Source organism: Chiloscyllium plagiosum, unplaced genomic scaffold, assembly GCF_037043375.1.
Source record: "Chiloscyllium plagiosum isolate Xiang-an unplaced genomic scaffold, Cpla_swu_hap1 HiC_scaffold_22, whole genome shotgun sequence".
In the NCBI taxonomy this organism is placed as follows: Eukaryota; Metazoa; Chordata; class Chondrichthyes; order Orectolobiformes; family Hemiscylliidae; genus Chiloscyllium; species Chiloscyllium plagiosum.
In genome coordinates this window covers 55524150-55550238 of record NW_028270160.1, presented here as the reverse complement: position 1 = coordinate 55550238, position 26089 = coordinate 55524150, and the positions used below count along the sequence as shown (strand labels likewise).

The following is a 26089-nucleotide window of genomic DNA, read 5'->3' as shown; positions in this document are numbered from 1 at the left end:
CTGGCCAGCTATCAGGACACTACTCATTAGCCTGGACTTCAATACCAGGTCTTTATATTTCAAATGATTCCCTCCAATTTTTAAATGTTTATTTGGTTGAACAAAAAGGGCTTTTTGTTTTGGTTGACCACGTTAATAAAATCTCTAGAAGAGATTATTGATTAAAAGAAAATAGATTCATTCAAGAAAGTAACCGTACAACACTAAGAACATTGGTCATACCTTTTGATATTGTTAATGCCGGTGACCACTGTGATCGCAGAATATCAAGACAAATGCTGCCGTTGCTGTTTATGTTTGGATGATATATTTTTGTTGTGAATGCAACCTTCACAAGAGAAAAAATTACTGTTACAACTGGAAATAATAAAATTACTTTTCCTCCCTTCCAAAGTGCATAGTATCTTAAATGGAAGTTACCTTTGGCGGTTTAAAAGGGTAATCTGTAGGAAATTGAATTGCAAGAAAGAAAACTCCTCCCTGATACGGGCTGTCATACTGGGGGGGAAAGAAAATCCCACACGTTAAACACAAACAGGGCTTCACAGAAAACTTGAATAACACAACAAGAAAATTATGAGCTACTTACAGGTCCCATGATAGTGGCTTGCCAAGCGAACACTAAATATTGAAGGCAAGAAATATTAAGCTATATTTAGAATAAAATCTCCTTTGAAAATAAATTTGATAGTGTAAATCTTAAAAAGGACCCTTACTATCATCTCCCGCTGGACCTGCTGAACATTGAGCTGGCGGGTCGAGTTGCAAGTCCTTTAATTCCTAAATGACCAAAAGAAAATATCATTGTTACCCCAACAAAGTCATTCCCTGTGTAAAAACAAAGAACAGTTACAATCATCTTCTGTAATAATGTCTGACACAGTACCTCACAGGTTATGCTGACAGTGTGGTTCGCACAAACTCAACTGCAAGATGTTTTGTGAAATATTTTTGAACTGTTAGTGTAGGGACATAATTATTGCTTATGTTTGAAGAATGAACTTGAACCCGATTTAAATCAGAGGTTGAAGAATAAGCAAGGTACTGAGAAAGCCAAGACTTGTCAATCCTTAGATCATAGAATGCCATATCCTGAGCACCAAAACACTAAAAATATTGAGGGTGAATTGAAAAGAAACAGTGATGCATAGTAAGACTACACATTGCTGCAAAACTGATAAATTAGTGAGACACTACTTTTCAGAATGGAAATGTATCCTAGCATGTTGGTCTTCAACTGAATGTTCATCAACTTCGAGTTGATATATTCTAACAATTAAACAAAACTGTTAGAAACTTTAGTAGTTAGATACTGTAAATGTCAGTTTTAGAATTAATTTCCCAGAACTGCTTTCAGAATGCATCTAGTCGAACCGTAGCTGTACAAATGTCACAAAATAATGATATAGGTTCCATTTCCAGGGACCCCAAGTATCTTGGACACACTTATAATTTTTCAAGACAGCAAAGGCACATATTTCGTAATGATCTGCTTATTAGAGTTATCATTGCAACAACAATTGTTTTAATGTTAAGACAATAACTGCAACAGCTCCAAAACAAGCTACCTTCCTGCCACTATATCAGCCAGAAAGTGATTTTCATTTATCACAACCAGAAACCTGTTATTGGGTATACTTGAAAGCAAGAGGATTTGTTTTACCGCAACCAGCATTCAATAAAGGGCCACATGGTAGGAACTTAACAGGCAGCAATTTTCTGACACGTAATTGCAAAACATATCACTAACCTAAATACTGCAGTGCATTCGCAAAATTAAACAAAATATCAGTCTCTAGCTCAAAGTAAAATATTTACAACCTAGCATAAAGATGAACCTTCTTATGCAGGGAAGGTACTATCGACACACTGGTGTTTAATTTGCAATTTTTAAATTAATCTTATGACATTCAGACATTACTTGGAGTTTTGTAAGACCTTTCAAGCACAAGTTCTATTTTGTATTCATCCACCAGATCTTCCTCATGTCAATTAACTGTGTCCAGGCAAAAGGGAACAGACCAGTCTAGTATATGTGATGTAGCAACAAGGCCTGAGATGAAGCAGGAATAGAGTTGTTAAGACTGTTCCTTTGCAATCAAGAATTGCAAAATTCAGAACAATCACGAATCAAAAATAAAATCCATGCACCAATGTACACACTAAAATGTGGTGGCACACAGATTAAAAAGGAAGGGATCCCTCTGTCACATTCTAGTAGCTGAAGCTTAATGGCACTAGTTCATTCAGGGAAATCGTCTAAAGACATCTTCGAGCTGGTAATGGGCGCAAGAACTCCTAGGTGCCTGAACGGCGTGCAGCCCTTCTGGTAAAAACATTCAACATTTCAAACACAAATAGATCTCACAATCAGTTCCTTTCTGAATGATTAATCTTGACTGTACCTACTTGGTAGTTTTGTAGCCTGTTCAGTTTATTACAACCTTGACCAAATGGGCCAACGGGCTGAGAAGTGGCAGATGGAGTTTAATTCAGATAAATGTGAGGTGCTGCATTTTGGGAAAGCAAATCTTAGCAGGACTTATACACTTAATTGAGTGTTGCTGAACAAAGAGACCTTGGAGTGCAGTCGCAGGTAGATATAGTGAAGGCGGCGTTTGGTATGCTTTCCTTTATTGGTCAGAGTATTGAGTATAAGAGTTAGGTGGTCATGTTGCAGCTGTACAGGACATTGGTTAGGATACTTTTGGAATATTGCGTGCAATTCTGGTCTCCTTCCTATCGGAAAGACATTGTGAAACTTGAAAGGGTTCAGAAAGGATTTACAAGGATGTTGCCAGGGTTGGAGGATTTGAGCTATAGGGAGAGGCTGAACAGGCTTGGGCTGTTTTGCCTGGAGTGTCGGAGGCTGAGGGGTGACCTTATAGAGGTTTACAAAATTATGAGGGGCGTGGACAGGGTAAATAGGCAAAGTGTTTTCCTTGGTGTCAGAGAGTCCAGAACTAGAGGGCATAGGTTTAAGGTGAGAGGGGAAAGATAAAAAAAGAGACCTAAGGGGCAACTTTTTCATGCAGAGGGTGGCAGAATGGGACTATCTGGCACTGCCCTTTTGGTGCTGATCATTTGGCCCTGCCAGTTTGGCTCAAAACTGTTTTGGCACTCATTACTTTGGCGCTGAGCTGTTTTGGCGCCAATACATATAGATAACCATCGTGTGAAAATTTTGGTTTGTCTCTCTTGCTTCGAATGTTTTCAGCCATTTCTGGTATGGGCTCTACAAGAAAATAGAAAGAAAATTGTATTACAGCTTTCCAATGTGAAGACATAAGGGCTTAAGTATCATCAAGGCAGTAGATGAATATTAACAATTGTTAAATGAGAAAATTATTACAAAATGAGATTTGAATCTACAGCGGGTCATTACAGCTTTGACTATCGACTCTTGCTAGTTGAGAAAATTACATCGGGTCGTTAGTCATCCTCTCTTCTTTAACCAAAGACGACTTTTTTAAAAATTCTGAATGGGCACCAAAACTGCTCGGCACCAAAGTAATGAGCGCCAAAACGGCAGGGCCAAATGATCGGCACCAAAAGGACGGCGTCAAAACATACCTGACCCGAGGGTGGTACATATAGGGAATGAGCTGCCAGAGGAAGTGGTGGATGCTGGGACAATTGCAACATTTAAGAGGCATTTGGATGGGTATATGAATGGAAAGGTTTGGAGGGATATGGGCCGGGTGCTGGCAGGTGGGACTCGATTGGGTTGGGATATCTGGTCGGTGTGGGTGGGTTGGACCGAAGGGTCGGTTTCCACGCTGTACATCTCTATGACTCTATATTGTAGTTCTTCAGGTGCAGGATTCGCATATATTGGAAGCACAACTAATGGCAGAACACACCCATACACAATCTATTGTCGTTCACTTAAAGCTTGTGTTGTTTTAAAATGATAGGAAACTGGAGTAGGGGAGCTTTAGAATCAAAGGTTTGGAAGTGAAGAGAGGAAAGAGAAATGGGAGGAAGGGAACATGGAAGAGTAGGTCGTGAAAATACTGCAGGGAAAATCAACTCGAGGGGCAGAAAAATACTTTAGAATGTATGGCTAGTAGTTCAGGACACATGGTTGGGGCCTGAATTACTGGCCCAGGTCCGGGAGAGGGGGCCAGGCCCAGAAATGATGTTACAACAGATAACAGAAGGAAGGTAGTTCCACCAGAAACAAGGACTAGAAATGGCTGGTAGCTTTCATTTAAACCATAGCTTTGCTCAGAACAGCCACTTACCTGAGTTCACCTGGCAGCCTTATATTGTTTTTTTTAAAAATTTATTTAAATTTGATACACTCAAGAACCAGAGGGTACAAAAAACAAGTTATTCCAACTGTCAAAATCCACCAGAAAGAATTGGAGGTGTGAAAGCAGCTGTTGAAACTGAGCAGAAAACTACAAAGTGTTTTATTGTAAAGGGATTAAATCAAATAAAAGACTATCTTGAGTGATTTAAGCAGTCAATTACATTCTAGGAGCAGCAACTGCTCCTAGAAGAATTCACTACAAGGGTACGCAGGAAAGCCACACACACACAGACCAAGTCCTAAACTATGAAAGTAACCACCCCAACACACACAAATGAAGCTGCATCAGGACACTATTCAAAAGGGCCACAACACACTGCAGTACACCAGAACTGCAAAAAGAAGAAGAGGAACACCTATACAAGGTATTCGCCAAAAACGGATACCCGCGCAACTTCATCAACAGATGCCTAAGAGAAAGACCACGGAACGAGGACATACCACAACCAAAAGGACTAGCCACACTACCATACATCAGGAGCATTTCAGAACTGACAGCCAGACTACTGTGAGCCCGAGGACTCATAACGGCACACAAACCAACAGCCACACTCAGACAACAACTCACCAGAACGAAGGACCCGATACCCCACATGAGCAAGACGAATGTAGTGTACAAAATACCATGCAAGGACTGCACAAAACACTATATAGGACAAACAGGAAGACAGCTAACAATCCGCGTACATGAACATCAACTAGCCACGAAACGACACGACCAGCTATCCTTAGTAGCCACACACGCAGACAACAAGCAACATGAATTCGACTGGGACAACACTACTATCATAGGGCAAGCCAGACAGAGAACAGCCAGGGAATTCCTAGAGGCATGGCATTCATCCACAAACTCCATCAACAAACACATCGACCTGGACCCAATATACCAACCACTACAGCGGACAGCTGAAACTGACAACCGGAAGCGGCAGGGACAGACCACTATAAACACCGGAGGAAACATCAAAGAAGCGCTTCGCAGGAGGCTCCCAAGCACTGATGATGTCGCCTAACCAGGGGACGAAACGTTTGCAACAAAAACTTCCAGCTCGGCGAACAGAACCACAACAACGAGCACCCGAGCTACAAATCTTCGCACAAACTTTGAGCAACTGTAAACTGTACTGATAGAGAACATTGAAAAATATGACCAATATAGAGGTTTACAATACAAATGAGGGATGTATAAAATCAGCAATGACCAGGCCAACATTTCCAGATGTATTACAGGAGCTGAAGGAAAAAAACAAAATGAGACATGCATGTAGGGGAGATCAGGAATTTCACATTCAAACTATTTCTTTACAGTAACATTCTTACAAATGGGATGAACTATAGCAACTTTTATGAGACAAAATACTGCTTTGTTCATCTCCCTTATAGCTCAGTTGATTACAGAGTTTGACTGAGCTATACCTACCAGAACATCCCAGATCCCATTCCCAGTCAATGCTGAGTTATCCGAACTTAGATAACTCTTAGGTTAGCATGAGTGAGCCTGCTAAAATCAGGTAGGTAAAATCAGTCAGGTCTCCAGGTCCTGATCAGTATTTGCTCTGCTGTAAAGTGGGTGTGTGGACAGGATTGGTCTCAGCTGTGATGCCCCCTACTGTCAAACAGCTTACCAAACCCACTGCCTAGCTCCACATATGAAGAGGGACAACTTCGGTGAGATATTGAGTGATGGCCAGTGTCTGCTGGACTGTCCCCCAGCATACGCCGGTGCTTTCAAGGGTCGGGGGGTGATAACTGTAAAACATTGTACAAAAATAAGGAGCTTCACCCTTAATTTCCAAAGCTGTTGGTAGCATCAAAGGGTACTCTACCTAGTTAGTAAAAATGATTGTTTTTCTGTGGTCATTTCCAGCACAATAACATTGCTGCTACCTTGCGTTGGCTGCCATTTCCAGTGTAGACAAGTCGAGCAGATTGCTGCTGCTGGTATGTCTGCATGCAGCCTGACCCCCATTTCACAGGCTACCTAAAAGGACACAGATAGATTGTGAAGGGCTCACTCACTGTCCCAAAAAAATTATCTAAAAACAGAGGCACAGCCAAGTGAGTTACAGCTGGACCACAAAAACTAATTAACCTCAAGAGAATCAAAGGTTTATTCATTAAAAATTAAGGTGCAACACTTAGAGATAACTTAAATTGGAGCACTAATGCTAAAATGTGGATGAATCACACAAAATGCAACTTGACCCCAATATCAAGTCAGTGACAGAAACAAGGTGAAACCTGTCATGGATTGCACCATGAGAGAACAATGACCTATTTCAAATTCAAAAGCTAGCCGAGTTTCTGCAATCAGAGCAATACAGTACAGGAGGCAGCCTTTCAGCTTGCTGAGTATGCACCAGCTCTTTTATAGAACTGTCCAATTTTTCTCAATGCTCCTCACATACCTGCAAACCATTTTCTTCTTAAATTACTTTCCCAGCTTCCATTTAAAGATTACTATTAAATTGCACAAACTATCTTATCAGACTGTGCATTCCAAATCCTAAACACTCAATATGTTAAAAAGGAATTTCATGTCACCAATTATCCTTTCACTGGTTAGACACTTCTGATACTGTAAACGGGTTCTATTTATTAACTCTTGTAAAAATTTTTATAAATTCAAATAGCTCTATCAAACATCCTCTGAACCTTTTCTGCTCAAAAACACCACCAGCTTCTCCAGTCTGTCCAAAACAAACCATTCTTGCAAATTTCTTCTATACCCCCTTCCAACTCAATATTTTTCTTTAAATATGTTGTCTGATTCTGAACATCATACTGCAACTAAGTATTTTTTCTATGTTTAGCACAATCTTCAAGCTTTTGGACTTGATACCTTCATTTATCAAGTTCGGGATCCCATGTGATTCATCAATAGCTCCATTAATCTGATAAACACACAGATGATCGCTGTTCCCCTTTATGTTTGCACTGTTGCGTTTGTATTCTCTCTCTCACCCTTCCTCCCAAAATGCATCATCTCTCATTGCACCTGTTAATTCTAACAGCCTCCATCCTTGTAATTTAACACCATCCATCTTATTCTAGCACAAAATTGCTCAAGTACTAAATGTGATTCAAATAATTTCCATAAAATACTGTCCCTCACTTACACACTTTCCCATTAGTGTGAAACAAACAGAGGTTAACACATATCACAATGATTCCTCAACAGAATTTAAGGCAGAGAGTTCTAGCAGAAGATACAATATTTTACATAACTTAAAGCACCCTTAAAACAAGAGTGACTAACTATAGTCAAAAAGTGTGGTGCTGAAAAAGCACAGCCGGTCAGACAGCATCCGAGAAGCAGGAGAGTCAATGCTTCTTAGATTAATTTCTTAGATTAGATTCCCTACAGTGTGGAAACAGGCCCTTCAGCCCAACAAGTCCACACCGATCCTCTGAAGTGTAACCCACCCAGACACATTTTCCTCTGACTAGTGCACCTTACACTACGGGCAATTTAGCATAGCCAATTCACCTGACCTGCACATCTTTCGACTGTGGGGGGAAACTGGAGCACCTGGAGGAAACCCACGCAGACATAGGGAGAATGTGCAAACTCCACACAGAGTTGCCTGAGGCTGGAATTGAACCTGAGACCCTGGTGCTGTGAGACAGAAGTGCTAACCAATAAGCCACCGTGCCGCCCACCGTTTCGACCATATGCTCTTCCAGCACCACATTTTTTTGACTCTGATCTGCAGCATCCGCAGTCCTCAGCTTCTCCTAGCGATTTGCCATATAACTGCTCGCGGCATTGTTTATGGCAACTGAAGTCATTGTCTATAAACGCAAGAGCTTTCCCATCAGATAGCACATCGTCAAACTTGTAGACTCATAGTGATAATGCAATTGGTGTGAAGTTGGGAAGAATTAGAAGCTTATAGGAGGTTACAGTTAGGAAAACAATTGAGTTTGAAGTTGAGGGAAGTCAGATTCGACAACAGTGCACTAAGCATAGTGCTTTTAATGTGTTTTTATCAATCTGTACCTCTTTTGATATTTTCACTTTGAGGGACCTCCTACTATTTTAGCTATTCAAAGTCTCCATTCAACATCTTCAATTTCAGATTGTTTTTGTCCCCCATGGTCTCGAGAAGACTGTTTACACTGTCTATTTCCCGTTCTTTTACTATGCGATTGTCGGCTTACACTTCTTCCTCTCCCCTTTTCTATTAAAATGATTCTTTGCTGGTGGCAACAGTCCAAAATATTCACCCAGTTGATCTGTCCATGTAAACTGACTGATCTGCTATGGTGGTATTAATTTGTAGTCTTTGGCTTTTGCTTTGTTGCACTATCAACTCTAAGCATGCCAGACAGAACTGGCTGTCAACCGAGTGGTCATATTTCAATTGGATAAAAAGAAAATGCACCGAGTAGATTTGACTCAATCAGCCAAATTAACTGATTTGGTATTTTAGAAGAGTAAACTACATACAATTCAATACTTGACAGATTTATAAACAGCTGTTATAAAGAGCATAAGCTGTAGCAGGATTTCAAAAATTATAACTAATCTTTAGCATTGGATGTACAATAGTGGGCTTCTGGATTTGTACTTCATAATGCTCAAAACAAGTAATTTTCACGCTCGTGACTTTAAAGAAAAACCAAACTGCCATTCAAACATTGAAAATGTGACACTGTTGGATCACCTATGTCTCAAATGTTGTGAATTGTAAATAAATATTAAATAGATATTAAGCTTGAGAGGGTTCTTAAGGGATTTACCAGGTTGTTGCCAGGAATGGAGGGTTGGAGTTACAAGGAGAAGCTGGATAGGCTGGGAGTTATTTTTCACTGGAATGTAGGAGGTTAAAAGGTGGTGTTCTAGATGTTTATAAAATCATGAGGGGGCACAGATAAGGTGAAAGGCAGGTGCCTTCCCTCGGGTGGGGGATTTCAAGACTCGGGGGCATTTTTTTTTTTGAGGTGAGAGGAGAAATATTTTAAAAAGATATGAGGGGAATTTATTTTTTTAAAACACAAAGTGGTTCGTATGTGGAATGAATTTCCGGAGAAAACTGGTGGATGTGGGCACAGTTACATTTAAAAGACATTTCGATAACTACATAAACAAGAAATGTTTTGAGGGGTGTGGGCCAAGTGCAGGCAGGTTTGACTGGTTTAGTTTGGGATTACAGTCGGCATGGACTGGTTGGACTGAAGTGTCTGTTTGCATGCTCTATGACTCTAAAATTACATCCTAAACGTTGAGACACGAAGTAATTTAAGGACTTTTGTTCAATCAAAGATATTTTAGGAAAGTAATTTGGTATTTTGGTCACATTTGTGTTCAATGAAGGTTTTGAAGACTTTGTGAAATGTAACAATTGCTTCGGGAACTGACTGTTAGCACTTGCGCACACAGATGCAGAGTAATGTCCTACATTCCAATCCAACAGTACAGTCAGCTTTGTAAGGTTACATACCTCCTCCACCCTTTCACGTGACTCAGTTTTCAAGAATTTCTCTAAAATTATGGGCACTGCCTGCACCAACTTCTGGAACATTCTGTGATGGCCATGATCACAACAGATGATTTTCCTATCACCAGTCAACATAAGCCTTTTAATGATTTCATACTTTGCTCCAGTTGGGCTCTTCCACACAATTATGCATGTTTACAGTCCAACTTTCACCAATGCTGTATGGGGAAACGGAGGTAGAATACATATTAAAGTAGTTCTGATGTTGTCTGTTAAATGCAGGAAGACTTATGCCTCAAAATGATCAAATTTTTGACTATCCTTTTGTTTACATGCTTACAAGCAACACCATCCCATCCACACTTTCTTCATGTTGACTATCTGTTAGTCTTTGATCAGAGTGTGTGGCTTTCCAATTTCTTGCTTCCTTCATGCTTTGAAACATCTTCCTCTGTTTTGTTTGTTCAGTGACTCTCGAAGATTTTTGACAATCTTTGGTCCAAGTTCCCTTTTTATCTGCCAAATCCCCACTCATGCAGATCTTGAACTGTTACTCAATGTAATATCATGTAACAAACTGGTATACTGTATTGGAACCTCTCTCACTGCTGGTCCATTGTCTGATATAACCTTTGTTTAGGTGAGGTAATCTGGGCTCGGCCAAATTACAACCTACTAACATGAACAAATTTATAACCTAACAACGATACTTTTGTCTTTACCTATTTTCAATGCGATCTTTACTAGCTATGGTCACTGTTCGCTGACCATCAGATCACTGCCTTGCTTCAACCAGATACGCAGAATGCACCTTTCCTTAATTTAAGCACAACGTTAGGGTTTTCTATGTATCCCTATTTTGAACACAAATCTTTGCCTTAACTCAGTTTATCTTCAGGCAGCAAAGTCCAGTCAGAATCCTATCTGCACTATCCTTCACAAAAAATTCTCTAACCTCTCTACTTGCTCTAAACTACAGCTTTCTATCTCGCCCTTGAGCTTGCTATTTTAGATTACTCTGCCTTATAATTGAACCCAAACATATTAGCCCTAACCTTAGAAATTTGACCATTTACATTCTCTGCCAGGTCACAGCCATCAGATTGATTTTGCAAAGATGTTCCATCTCTACAGATTGCTGGAGTAGGCAGAAAAGTGGAAAATGAAGCTCGATGTGGAGGAGAGTGAGGTGATGGACTTGGATAGGAAGAACATGGAAGAACATAAAATAGGATCTACAGTACTGGATGGGGTGCAAGAGTAGAGGACTTGCATGTGTATATGCATAGGTCACAGAAGGTAACAGGACTAGTGGAGAGAGCAATTAATAAAACATGCAGTATCCTGACTTTTTAACAGGGTATAGAGTATAAGCTGAACTGGTAAAGGTCACGAGTTAGACCTCAGTTGGAGTAATGCATACATTTGGGACATTTTTCCTTGGAGAGGAGCAAGTTAAGATGCAGATTTTCAAAATCATGAGAGGACTAGATAAAGCGGAGTGGAAGGGTTGCTAGTACGTACGATATCTTTCACAGTGTTACAAAAGCTGCCTGCTACCTGGCTACGGTTTAACTAATTCTCAAAGTCAGCAACTTCAAGCTTCAGCAAGTCCACCTGAAAGTATTACTTCTATCTGTGTTTTTCACTGCATGCAGATTCCATCCAACACTCATTTCCAAAGGACTGCCAGTGAAATTTGAGGGTGCATACATGAGGATCAGTGGTCGGCACAATATCGTGGGCTGAAGGGCCTGTTCTGTGCTGGACTGTTCTATGTTCTAAATTATGAAATCAAAATGAAGTCATTTGTTGCCAACTGTGAAGCAGCATCAATACTTCATTCAGCTGCTTGTTCTGGTGTCATCTACTCATTCTAGTTCAGTCCAAAATCTCTCAACAGTCCTGACATGGATCATGAACCTACTACCTCCAGATTTAATTCAAACTAAACAAAGACAAGGCTGGCATCTTGCAATAACCTTAACATCGTAGGAACGATTTGTGCGAAAACTTGCAGGTACAAAGGAAAAGTATTAGAACAGTGAATATTTAGTTTACACATTTTTCCATAAACAATTCAAAGTGTTTGAAACCACCTGGAAGTTGCATTTTTTAAGAACGTCAAGTGTTAAGAGATGTCAGTGCTTGAAAAGCATTTTATGCTCACACCCAATTATTTAAATATAATTTAAAATTTCCACAATGAATGTAGGTTTGCTCGCTAAGCTGGAAGGTTTGTTTTCAGAGCAGGTGGGACTAGATTGGGTTGGGATATCTGGTTCGCATGGACGGGTTGGACCGAAGGGGTCTGTTTCCATACTGTACATCTCTATGACTATGTTTCATTACCACTAGGTAACATCATCAGTGAGCCTCCAGATGAAGCACTGGTGGCATGGCCCGCTTTCTATTAAGTGTTTAGGTTTCTTTGGGTTGGTTATGTCATTTCTTGTGGTGATGTCATTTCCTTTTCTTTTTCTCAGTGCATGGTAAGTGGGATCCATGTCAACATGTTTGTTTGACAACACATTCGGTCAACTCTATCAACAAACACATTGACTTGGATCCCATTTACACCCCCTGAGAAAAAGAACAGGAAATTACATCACTAACCCAAGGAAACCTAAACACACAAAACAAAAGAGTGGACCATGCCACCAGTGCTTCGCCCAGAGGCTCACTGATGATGTTACCACATATGGTAACAAAACATCTGAAAACAAACCTCCCAGCTCAGCAAGCAAATCTACATCCAGAGCCTCAAAACTCACTCCTCCCACTATGGTAAGATAGCCACACTAAGTCCAGTAATATAGCCAGATATCTTTAGAGATTAATGTGAAAACAATTCATTGCCTTTGGTCTGGCACACTGATTTATTTAAAGGGATGGGCAATACATTAAATGGCCTGTACACTTCCATCACCCTTCCGAAGCCATGGCCTCTACAGTACTAATGCTGTTTACACAGCAGACATCAAGTAGAAAAGGGTGGTGCTGGAAAAGCATAGCAATCAGAGTGTTGACGTTTCTGGGATGAGGTCGGGGGAGGGAAGATTTAGAACCCAGTGAAGTTGATGTTGATGCCATGTAGTTGATGGGGCACAGGGTGGAAGATGAGACTTTCTTCCTCTAATGGGAGAATTTCATTTGGCAGTAGAGGCGGGCCAAGACTTGGTCGGCCCCAGGGTGATGGGGTGTTTAGTATGTGTCCCCAGAGCTGTGCCCTGAAATCTTCTGTGAGTTGGCATCCTCTCTCCCCTATGTAGAGGAGACCACATCAAGAGCAACGGATGCAGTAGATGAGGTGGGTGGATGTGCAGGAAAACCTCTGCCAGATGTGAAAAAAGTCCTTTGGTCCTTCCACCTCATAGACAATAGGTGCAGGAATAGGCCATTCAGCCCTTCAAGCCTGCACCGCCATGCAATATGATCATGGCTGATCATTCCTAATCAGTATCCCGTTCCTGCCTTATCTCCATAACCCTTGATTCCACTATCTTTGAGAGCTCTATCCAACTCTTTCTTAAATGAATCCAGAGACTGGGCCTCCACTGCCCTCTGGGGCAGAGCATTCCACGCCACCACTCTCTGGGTGAAGAAGTTTCTCCTCAACTCTGTTCTAAATGGTCTACCCCGTATTTTTAAGCTGTGTCCTCTGGTTCGGCACTCACCCATCAGCGGAAATATGTTTCCTGCTGCCAGAGTGTCCAATCCTTTCAATCTTATACGTCTCAATCAGATCCCCTCTCAGTCTTCTAAACTCAAGGGTATACAAGCCCAGTCGCTTCAGTCTTTCAGCGTAAGGTAATCCCGCCATTCCAGGAATTGACCTCGTGAACCTACGCTGCACTCCCTCAATAGCCAGAATGTCTTTCCTCAAATTTGGAGACCAGAACTGCACACAATACTCCAGGTGTGGTCTTACCAGGGCCCTGTACAGCTGCAGAAGCACCTCTTTGCTTCTATACTCAATTCCTCTTGTAATGAAGGCCAGCATGCTATTAGCCTTCTTCACTACCTGCTGTACCTGCATGCTTACCTTCATTGACTGCTGTACAAGAACACCCAGATCTCTCTGTACTGCCCCTTTACCTAAATTGATTCCATTTAGGTAGTAATCTGCCTTCCTGTTCTTGCCACCAAAGTGGAAACCATACATTTATCCACATTAAACTGCATCTGCCCACCCACCTAACTTGTCCAGGTCACCCTGTAATCTCCTAACATCCTCCTCACATTTCACCCTGCCACCCAGCTTTGTATCATCAGCAAATTTGCTAATGTTATTGCTGATACCATCTACTATATCATTAACATATATTGTAAAAAGCTGCGGTCCCAGCACGGATCCCTGCGGTACCCCACTGGTCACTGCCTGCCATTCCGAAATGGAGCCGTATATCACTACTCTTTGTTTCCTATCAGCCAACCAATTTTCAATCCAATCTAGTACTTTGCCCCCAATACCATGCGCCCTAATTTTACTCACTAACCTCCTGTGTGGGACTTTATCAAAAGCTTTCTGAAAGTCCAGGTACACTACATCTACTGGATCTCCCTCGTCCATCTTCCGAGTTACATCCTCAAAAAATTCAAGATGATTAGTCAAGCATGATTTCCCCTTCATAAATCCATGCTGACTCTGACCTATCCTGTTACTACTATCCAGATGTGCCGTAATTTCATCCTTTATAATAGACTCCAGCATCTTTCCCACCACTAAGGTCAGACTAACTGGTCTATAATTTCCTGCTTTCTCTCTCCCATCTTTCTTAAAAAGTAGTATAACACTAGCCACCCTCCAATCCTCAGGAACCGACCCCGAATCTATCGAACTCTGGAAAATAATCACCAACGCGTCCACGATTTCCCGAGCCACCTCCTTCTGTACCCTGGATTAGATTAGATTAGATTACTTTCAGTGTGGAAACAGGCCCTTCGGCCCAACAAGTCCACACCGCCCCGCCGAAGCGCAACCCACCCATACCCCTACATTTACCCCTTACCTAACACTACGGGCAATTTAGCATGGCCAATTCACCTGACCTGCACATCTTTGGACTGTGGGAGGAAACTGGAGCACCCGGAGGAAACCCACGCAGACACGGGGAGAACGTGCAAACTCCACACAGTCAGTCGCCTGAGGCGGGAGTTGAACCCGGGTCTCTGGCGCTGTGAGGCAGCAGTGCTAACCACTGTGCCACCGTGCCGCCCACCATGCAGACCATCAGGCCCCAGGGACTTATCAACCTTCAGGCCTAACAGTCTCTCCAACACCAAATCCTGGCAAATATAAATTCCCTTAAGTTCAGGTCCTTCAGCCACTGTTACCTCAAGGAGATTGCTTGTGTCTTCCCCAGTGAACACAGATCTGAAGTACCCATTTAATTCCTCTGCCATTTCTTTGTTCCCGGTAATATATTCCCGTTTCTGTCATCAAGGGCCCAATTTTAGTCCTAACCATTTTTTTGCCTTGCACATACCTAAAAAAGCTTTTACTATCCTCCTTTATATTATTGGCCAGTTTACCTTCGTACCTCATTTTTCCTCTGCGTATTTCCTTCATAGTAATCCTCTGTTGCTCATTAAAAGCTTCCCAGTCCTCAGTTTTCCCACTTATCTTTGCTATGTTATACTTTTTCTCTTTTAATTTTATATGTTTCTTAACTTCCCTCGTCAGCCACGGCCGCCCATGCCTCCTCCTGGGATCTTTCTTCCTTTTAGGAGCGGCGCGAGCTGGGCGGAAGTGAGGTTGGAGCGCAGAGCTGGTCGGGAAGGTAAGTGATTGATATTTGAGTGGGTGTGTTCTAGTCCCCAGGCCCTACATAGCAGGGCCTCCCTCCCATCCTCCTCCTCTAACCTAACTTTAAAGTTCACAGGTAAGCTACTCAGTGTTCTTGCTTTGGAGACGAAGTGTAGAGTAATGGCAGTGCAAGCAGTGGAATGTTCCTCCTGAGGTAGGGGTGACCACCGATACTCCTGCCGACTTCATCTGCAGGAAATGCAGTCAGATCCTGCTCCTCACAGAACGAGTTAGGGAACTGGAACTGGAGTTGGATGAACTGAGGATTATTCGAGAGGCTGAGAAGGTGATAGATAGAAGCTACAGGGACATAGTTACGCCAGAGAACAGAGGTAGCTGGGTAACAGTTAGAGGTGGGAAGGGGAGGAAGCAGGCAGTGCAGGGATCCCCTGTGGTCATTCCCCTAAACAACAAGTATACCGCTTTGGATACTGGTGGGGGGGGACAGCCTAGCAGGGGTAAGCTGCAGTGACCGGGTCTGTGGCGTGAGGTCTGGCTCTGAGACTCAGAAGAGAAAGGGGCAGAGGAGGAGAGCGCTAGTTATAGGAGACTCTCTAGTTAGAGGGACAGACAGGCGGTTCTGTGGGCATGGGCGAGACTCTCGGATGGTTTGTTGCCTCCCGGGTGCCAGGGTCCGAGACGTCTCGGACCGTGTCTTCAGAATCCTTAAGGGGGAGGGTGTGCAGCCAGAAGTCGTGGTGCACATTGGCACCAACGACATAGGTAGGAAGAGGGGTGGGGAGGTCATTCAAGAGCTCGGAGTTAGGCTGGAAGCTAAAAGCTAGGACAGACAGAGTCGTCATCTCTGGGTTGTTGCCGGTGCCACGTGACAGTGAGGCAAGGAATAGGGAGAGAGTGCAGTTGAACACGTGGCTGCAAGGATGGTGTAGGAGGGAGGGCTTCAGGTATTTGGACAATTGGACTGCATTCTGGGGAAGTTGGGACCTGTACAAGCAGGACGGGTTGCACCTGAACCAGAAGGGCACCAATATCCTGGGGGGTAGGTTTGCTAGCAATCTTCGGGGGGGTTTAAACTAATTTGGCAGGGGAATGGGATCCGGACTTGTAGTCCAGCAAGTAGGCTAGCTGTTTGTCAGCATGTCCAAGAATGTAGGGAGGCTGTGAAGAAGGTAGCACAGACAGGGAATACTTGCGGACACAGAGATGGGTTCAAGTGCGTATACTTCAACGCAAGGAGTATCAGAAATAAGGTGGGTGAACTTAAGGCGTGGATCGGTACCTGGGACTACGATGTTGTGGCCATCACGGAAACGTGGATAGAAGAGGGACAGGAATGGTTGTTGGAGGTTCCTGGTTACAGATGTTTCAGTAGGATTAGGGAGGGTGGTAAAAAAGGAGGGGGGGGGGTGGCTTTGCTAATTAGAAATGGTATAATGGCTGCAGAAAGGCAGTTCGAGGGGGATCTGCCTTTAGAGGTAGTATGGGCTGAAGTCAGAAATAGGAAAGGTGCAGTCACCTTGTTGGGTGTTTACTATAGGCCCCCCAATAGCAGCAGAGATGTGGAGAAACAGATTGGGAAACAGATTTTGGAAAGGTGCAGAAGCCACAGGGTAGTAGTTATGGGCGATTTCAACTTCCCAAATATTGATTGGAAGCTCTTGAGATCAAGTAGATTGGATGGGGCGGTGTTTGTGCAGTGTGTCCAGGAAGCTTTTCTAACTCAGTATGTAGATTGTCCGACCAGAGGGAAGGCCATTTTGGATTTGGTACTCAGTAATGAACCGGGACAAGTGATGGGCTTGTTAGTGGGTGAACATTTTGGTGATGGTGACCACAATTCTGTGACTTTCACCTTGGTTATGGAGAGAGATAGGTGCGCACAACAGGGTAGGTTTTACAATTGGGGAAAGGGTAATTACGATGCTGTAAGACAGGATCTGAGGAGCATAAGTTGGGAGCATAGGCTGTCAGGGAAGGATGTCAAGGAAATGTGGAACTTTTTCAAGGAACAGATACGACGTGTCCTTGATATGTATGTACCTGTCAGACAGGAAAGAAATGGTCGTGTGAGGGAACCTTGGTTGACGAGGGAGGTTGTAAAGAGGAAGAAGGAGGCTTACATAAGGTTGAGGAAACAGGGTTCAGACAGAGCAGTGGAGGGATACAAGAGAGCCAGAAGGGACCTGAAGAAAGGGATTAGGAAAGCTAAGAGAGGGCATGAAAAATCTTTGGCGGATAGGATCAAGGATAACCCAAAGGCATTTTATGCATTTGTGAGAAACATGAGAATGACGAGAACGAGGGTAGGTCCAATCAAGGACAGTAGTGGGAGACTGTGTATTGAGTCGGAAGAGATAGGAGAGGTCTTGATTGAGTACTTTTCTTCAGTATTTACGAATGAGAGGGATCGTATTGTTGAAGAGGAGAGTGTGAAACGGACTGGTAAGCTAGAGGAGATACTTGTTAGAAAGGAAGATGTGTTGGACATTTTGAACAACTTGAGGATAGACAAGTCCCCCGGGCCTGATGGGATATATCCTAGGATTATGTGGGAAGCAAGAGATGAAATTGCAGTACCGTTGGCAATGATCTTTTCATCTTCACTGTCAACGGGAGTGGTACCAGGGGACTGGAGAGTGGCGAATGTTGTGCCCCTGTTCAAAAAAGGGAATAGGGATAACCCCGGGAATTACAGGCCAGTTAGTCTTACTTCGGTGGTAGGTAAAGTAATGGAAAGGGTACTCAGGGATAGGATTTATGAGTATCTGGAAAGGCACTGCTTGATTAGGGACAGCCAGCATGGATTTGTAAAGGGTAGGTCTTGTCTTACAAGTCTGATTGAATTCTTTGAGGAGGTGACCAAGCATGTGGATGAGGGTAGAGCAGTAGATGTAGTATACATGGATTTTAGTAAGGCATTTGATAAGGTTCCCCATGGTAGGCTTATGCGGAAAGTCAGGAGGCATGGGATAGAGGGAAATTTGGCCAATTGGATAGAAAACTGGCTAACCGGTCGAAGTCAGAGTGTGCTGGTAGATGGTAAATATTCAGCCTGGTGCCCAGTTACAAGTGGTAGGATTGGTTGAGAGTGCTAGGCCTTATCTCATTGGAACGGCAAAGGATGAGGGGTGACTTGATAGAGGTTTATAAGATGGTCAGAGGAATAGATAGACAGTCAGAAACTTTTTCCCCGGGTACAACAGTGTTACAAGGGGACATAAATTTAAGGTGAAGGGTGGAAGGTATAGGGGAGATGTCAGGGGTGGGTTCTTTACCCAGAGAGTGGTAGGGGCATGGAATGCGCTGCCTGTGGGAGTGTTAGAGTCAGAGTCTTTGGTGACCTTTAAGCGGCAATTGGATAGGTACATGGATGGGTGCTTAAGCTAGGACAAATGTTCGGCACAAAATCATGGGCTGAAGGGCCTGTTCTGTGTTGTATTGTTCTATGTTCTATGAACTGATCCTGCAACTTCTGCATTATACACAGAAATATCCGCCATTGTTCCTCCACTGTCATCCCTGCTCATCTCCGATCCAACCTTCCAACTCGGCAACCCCTTCTTGAACTGTCCATCTTCCTTCAAAACTATCCGCTCCACTCTGCCCACTAACAATTACTCACCACCTGCATCCACCTATTGCCTTCTCACCTACCTTTCCCCAAGCCCCACCCAACATACTCAAGGATCAGATTTACGAGAGGTGGAAACCAACTCCCATTCCTGGATGTGATGGTACAAAGAACACAGAGCGGTGAATGCACCACAAAAGTGTATAGGAAAGCCACACACAATGACCAGGTCCTGAATTACAACAACCAAACACACACAAGAGAAGCTGCATTAGAACCCAGTTCAAAAGGGCTACAACACACTCCCGACCTACGAAGAAAAGAAGAACACTTCTACACAGTCTTCGGCAAGAATGGATATCCCCACAACTTCATCCACAGATGCCTAACAGACGTTATGAAGTTGAAGGCGTGTACTGTACCTTTAACATTGAATTAATGCAGGCATCTGTCACGTGACTGACAGCAGTCAGTGTGCTGGAAAATCAGAAGATGTAACATATTCAAAGTTTGAGAGAAGATTTGTAGCTCGGGTGCTCGTTGTTGTGTTTCTGTTCGCCGAGCTGGGAATTTGTGTTGCAGACATTTCGTCCCCTGTCTAGGTGACATCCTCAGCGCTTGGGAGCCTCCTGTGAAGTGCTTCTGTGTTGTTTCCTCCGGCATTTTTTTTTAGATGAGATTAGATTAGATTACTTACAGCGTGGAAACAGGCCCTTCGGCCCAACAAGTCCACACCGACCCGCCGAAGCGCAACCCACCCATACCCCTACATTTACCCCTTACCTAACACTATGGGCAATTTAGCATGGCCAATTCACCTGACCTGCACATTTTTGGACTTGTGGGAGGAAACCGGAGCACCCGGAGGAAACCCACGCAGACACGGGGAGAACGTGCAAACTCCACACAGTCAGTCGCCTGAGGCGGGAATTGAACCCGGGTCTCTGACGCTGCGAGGCAGCAGTGCTAACCACTGTACCACCGTGCCGCCCACATTTATAGTGGTTTGTCTCTGCCGCTTCCGGTTGTCAGTTCCAGCTGTCCGTTGCAGTGGCCGGTATATTGGGTCCAGGTCAATGTGTTTGTTGATAGAATCTATGGATGAGTGGACTCATGTTGCTGGTCGTCCAGCTATCCTTAGTAGCCACACACGCGGATGACAAGCAAACATGAGTTCGACTGGGACAACACTACTATTATAGGACAAGCCAAACAGAACAGCCAGGGAATTCCTAGAGGCATGGCACTCATCCACAGATTCTAACAACAAACACATCGACCTGGACCCAATATACCGGCCACTGCAGCGGAAAGCTGGAACTGACAACCGGAAGCGGCAGGGACAGGCCACTATAAATGCCGGAGGAAACATCACAGAGGCGCTTCACAGGAGGTTCCCAAGCACTGAGGATATCACGTCTGCAACACAAATTCCCAGCTCGGCAAACAGAACCACAACGAAGTAACATATTGCCATAGAGATGTACAGCATGGAAACAGACCCTTCAGTCCAACCCGTCCATGCCAACCAGGTATCCCAACTCAATCTGCTCCCACCTGCCAGCACCCGGCCCATAACCCTCCAAACCCTTCCTAGTCATATACCCATCCAAATGCCTCTTAAATGTTGCAATTGTACCAGCCACCACCACTCCCTCTGGCAGCTCATTCCATACACGTACTACTCTCTGTGTGAAAAAGTTGCCCCGTGGGTCTCTTTTATATCTTTCACTCTCACCCTAAACATATGCCCTCTAGTTCTGGACTCCCCACTCCAGGGAAAAGACTTTGCCTATTTACCCTATCCCGTGCCCCTCAATTTTGTAAACCTCTATAAGGTCATCCCTCAGCCTCTGACCCTCCAGGGAAAACAGCCCTAGCCTGTTCAGCCTCTCCCTAAAGCTCAAATCCTCCAACCCTGGCAACATCCTTGTAAATCTTTTCTGAACCCTTTCAAGTTTCACAACATCTTTCCGATAAGGAGACCAGAATTACACACAATATTCCAATAGTGGCCTAACTAGTGTCCTGTACAGCCGCAACATAACCTCCCAACTCCTGTACTCAATACTCTGACCAATTAAGGAAAGCATATCAAACACCTTCTTTCACTATCCTATCTCCCTGCAACTCCACTTTCAACGAGCTATGAACCTGCACTCCAAGGTCTCTTTGTTCAGCAACACTCCCTAAGACCTTGCCATTAAGTGTATAAGTCCTGCTAAGATTTGCTTTCCCAAAATGCATTTACCTGAATTAAACTCCATCTGCCACTTCTCAGACCATTGGCTCATCTGGTCACGATCCTGTTGTAATCTGAGGTAACCCTCCTCGCTGTCCACTGCACCTCCAATTGTGGTGTCACCTGCAAACTTACTAACTGTACCTCTTATGCTCGCATCCAAATCATTTATGTAAATGACAAAAAGTACAAGACCCAGCACCGATCCTTGTGGCACTCCACTGGTCACAGGCCTCCAGTCTGAAAAACAACCCTCCACCACCACCTTCTGTCTTCTACCTTTGAGCCAGTTCTGTATACAAATGGTTAGGTCTCCCTGTATTCCATGAGATCGAACCTTGTTAATCAGTCTCCCATGGGGAACCTTGTTGAATGCCTTACTGAAGTCCGTATCGAACATGGCGACCACTGAGCCCTCATCAATCCTCTTTGTTACTTCTTCAAAAAACTCAATCAAGTTTGTGAGACATGATTTCCCACACGCAAAGCCATGTTCACTATCCCTAATCAGTCCTTGCCTTTCCCAATACATGTACATCCTGTCCCTCAGAATTCCCTCCGACAACTTGCCACCACAGAGGTCAGGTCACTGGTCTATAGTTCCCTGGCTTGATCTTACCACCTTTCTTAAACAGTGTAACCATGTTAGCCAACCTCCAGTCTTCTGGCACCTCACCTGTGACTATCGATGATACAAATATCTCAGCAAGAGACCCAGCAATCACTTCTCTAGCTTCCCCCAGAGTTCTAGGGTACACCTGATCAGGTCCTGGGGATTTATCCATCTTTACCTGTTTCAAGACATCCAGCACTTCCTCCTCTGTAATCTGGACATTTTGCAAGATGTCACCATCTATTTCCCTACAGTCTATCTTCCATATCCTTTTCCACAGTAAATACTGATGCAAAATATTCATTTAGTACCTCCCCCATTTTGTGTGACTCCACACAAAGGCCGCCTTGCTGATTTTTGAGGGGCCCTATTCTCTCCCTAGTTACCCTTTGTAGTAACCTAGTTCGCAGCAGTTCAAATGTATCGAGTTTAAATTCTGCCCAAGATAATAAAACCCAATCGAATTTGAATTTTACTGTTTTGACAACATCAAATCAATGAGGTGATCCAATATTTTGGGGCATACGAAGCAGGCATTTTACACAGTTAGCCAGAGAAAGAGCACCACCTGCCATTGTCAGACAGTCTGCCCGAAAACCCCCTCTCTATACAAGGTACCCTTTTCATATGAAGCATCTTTGCAGCAGGAGACTGAAGACGACCCAGGGAGATCTACAGAGGAGAATCGACATCCGAAGCCAACAGCCGCTGTCTGGTTTTGAAAATTGAGTTGCTGTAAATTCAATATGGGCTCTATCGGAATAGTATATTGTTATAGAGTAGGAGGTGGTTAACAAATCTTTAAGACAAGAGAGGCTTAGAGTTGTAAATAGTGGGTGCTTAATGTTCAGTTTTGGAGTTAAAGAATAATTTTTTTCCTTTAAATAGTGGGATTTGGGTAGTTCTGTCACTCAGTTTAGTTTAACAGATTACGAGATTCCTGATGAAGGGCTTTTGCCCGAAACGTCGATTTTGCTGCTCGTCGGATGCTGCCTGAATTGCTGTGCTCTTCCAGCACCACTGATCCAGATACGAGATGAGGTGACCTATTCTGAGTGTTTCGTTTAATTAGCAGAAGGAATCACCGCCATGTCATAACACAGACAACGTAACGAGGACACGTCTCTACTTAACTCACTAGCCACGCTACCTTACATAAAAAACACCTCGGAACTGACAGCCAGACTTCTCCGCCCACAGATTCATGACAGCTCATAAACTGACAGCCACACTCAGCCAACAACTCAACAAGACAAAAGACTTGCGCAAGACTTATGTAATTTACAAGAATCCAGGCAAAGACTGCACAAAACACTCTGCAGGGCAAACAGGCAGACAACTAGCAATCCGCATCCGTGAATACCAACTCACCACACTACACCATGACCAGCTGGCCCCAGGATGACAGCACAGATGACAGGGATCACAAATTCAACTGTGCCAACACAACGATCATAGGACAAACTAAACATAGGACAGCCAGAGAATTCCTGGAAGCATGGCGCTCATCCACAGACTCCATCAACAAACACATAGATCTTGACCTAATATACTGGCCACTACAACGAACAACGGGAATTAGCAACCAGAAGCAGGAGAAACAGAAACAAAAATTCCAGAAGACACAGTACATCAGTGCTTCACCGGAGGCTCCAAAGCACTGAAGATGTCACCCAGTTAGGGGATGAAACGCCTGCAAATCAACTTGCCAGCTCAGCAAATATACCCACAACCACGATTCTGTACAGTTTTGTTTCCTTCCCCAAGGAAAGCCATAGTTCCATTGAGAGACAGTGCAAGAGAGGTTAACCAGAATCATTCCGAGAATGGTGGGATTGTCCTTAAAGGAAGCTGGGCCTTTATTCACCTATGTCTTGAAGAATGAGAGGTGATTGCATCGAAGCAAAATGCAGCAAGGATACTTCTCTTGGTGGTGGTGATAGTTTTTTTTGGGGGGGGTGGGGGAAAGAATGCATTCTAGGACCAGGGTGTGCAGTCTTACATTAAGAGGGAGGCCATTTATAATCAATTAGAGCAGCAGCATGGCACTGCTTCCTCTCAGCACGAGGAAATCTGGTTCAATTGTAGCCTTGGGTGACAATCTGTGTGGAGCTTGCAGGTCTGCCCATGTCTGGGTTTCTTCTGAGTGGAGTGTGGGGTGCTGGAAAAGCACAGCAGGTCAGGCAGCACCCGAGGAGCAGGAGAACCAATATTTTGGGCATAAGCTCTTCATCAGGAATCCTCTGGGTACTCTGGTTTCCTCCCACAGTCCATTGCAGGATAAGTGGATTGCCAATGCTAAATTGCCCCATGGTGTTCAGGAATCTCCAAGCCACATGCATTAGCTTTAGTACAGGGATCAGAGGAGGGTCTGGGTGGGATGCTCATCAGAAGGTCGGTGCAGTAAACAGGTCAAATAGCTTCTTTCCACATTGTAGGTATTCTATGAACTTATATCTTCACTCAGAGGGGTACAACTCTTTGGAATTCTCTGCCCCAGAGAGTTGTGGAAACACAGTCATTCTGTATATTCAAGGTAGAGATCAATAGATTTCTAAAAATATCAGAGATATCAAATCATTTGGAGATAATGCAAGAAGATAGTATTGAGGAAGGAGTTCACATGATCAGGTTGAATGGCAGAGCAGGCTCAAGGACCAAATAGCCTATTCCTACTCCTAGTTCCTACATCCCTATCAAGGAAATAATGTTAAACATAAAGTAATGTTAAACATAACTGGCTTAACCTCAATTGGAGTACTAGGTCCAGTTCCAGGCACCAGAAGGTGATGGCATTAGACAATGCAGTAAAGATTGACAAGAATAATTCAAGGGCTGAGAAACTTCATTTGTGTAGAAAAATTGGCAAAACTGTTCTCCTTGCAGAAGTCTCACAGGTATTCAAAATCGTGTGTGGATTGAACTGAGTAGATAGAGAAAATCTTTTCTAATGGTGAAAGGATTGAAAATCAGGGGTCACAGATTTATAGCACATTGGCAAAAGAAGCGGCAAGAGCAAATTATTTTCATGTTGACAGTAGTTAGGATCTGGATGATACTACCCAAGTCCATCTTGAAAGTAGGGCCCATCAAGTTTCATATGGGATTTGGATCATTATCTATAAAGGAAGAATATGCAGAATGACAGGGAGAAGGCTTTGGGGCCAGGGGTGTGGAATTGCTCCTTCAGACTTGGCCAGCACAGACTTGGTGAATCCAATGCGTGCTGTAAAGGGAAAATCTGACAGATCAGTGAACAAAACACAGATATAGCCTGTTGCTCTCAAGCTTTAATTCCTAGATGACATTTATTAGTAACTAGGGGTGTGAGGGGGAAAAGGACAGTGTGCGCCAGGGGGATTTTTTTGGTTCAGGACATAGGTTGAGAGAGGAGGAAGTAATGAATACAGGGATCCGTGTAATGTAACTCACTGGGCCTCAAGTCTATACTTTAAACCGGATTCCCCCACCCCCCCACCCACTCAGCCCCAGCCCCAGCCCCAGCCCCAGCCCCAGCCCCTTTGTGAGCTGGCCTGTACGTGGCAGTGACACCAGGCCTGAGCTCCACGGAGGGCTGGTGGGTGGGGAAAGCATCACAATCCCATCCCCATCCCAGCTCCCAGGCCCGGGGAGGATGAGGGTGGACAATAGGGGAAGAGGCGGGTCTCAGCTGCCCAGCCTGGGCCGGAGGCGGCTCCGGCCTCCAGGCCAAGTGCCGCGCCCCCTTTTCCCCGGTGCGCAATGGCTGTCTTTACCTTCTCTATCCGCTTCTTGGCCATACTGTCAAGGAAAGTTTGTAGCGCCGCGCTCGGAGCCGCTCCCTTGTCGCCCGGCTGGAGGAAGACGCTGCCACTTCCCCTTCCTCCAGCCCGCCGACCTCGCTTCCGGTTACAACCGGAATTACGTAGCCTGCGCCCCCCCCCCAAACCGATGCACGTTGGGTGTTGTAGTCCCTCAGGAACAACGTCCACTGTGGACTCATGGTTGCGCCTGCGTCTGCAATCCCGCGCGATGCATGTCGGGGATTGTAGTCTCTGAGGCGACTGGATCCATGAACCTGTTGCTCGCACGAACTACATCCCCCGAAACGCTCCAGGAGCAGCCAGAGCTCCATGAGTCCATCCTCAGGCT

The 26089-nt window shown here is 44.1% G+C and overlaps 1 protein-coding gene across 5 annotated transcripts in view; it reads right to left on the bottom strand.

Annotated features, from left to right (window-relative positions):
- LOC122561039 (ubiquitin-conjugating enzyme E2 D2) overlaps positions 1 to 25838 on the bottom strand; it is a 31525-nt gene extending 5687 nt beyond the window's left edge. For 4 of the 5 annotated variants that reach the window (XR_015760959.1, XR_015760960.1, XM_087999069.1 and 1 more), the window contains exons 1-5: positions 3129 to 3236; positions 717 to 780; positions 590 to 621; positions 421 to 498; positions 223 to 328 (exon numbers count right to left, since the gene is read on the bottom strand). Coding sequence is in view for 3 of the 5 variants with exons in the window: in XM_087999069.1 (XP_087855195.1) it covers positions 223 to 328; positions 421 to 498; positions 590 to 621; positions 717 to 780; positions 3129 to 3221 (373 nt within the window). In the remaining 2 variants the exon portion in view is untranslated. Of the gene's footprint in view, positions 1 to 222; positions 329 to 420; positions 499 to 589; positions 622 to 716; positions 781 to 3128; positions 3237 to 25713 lie in introns of those variants that run through there. The other variant, XM_043712358.2, reaches the window with a different exon arrangement.
- Positions 25839 to 26089: the final 251 nt, after the last annotated feature.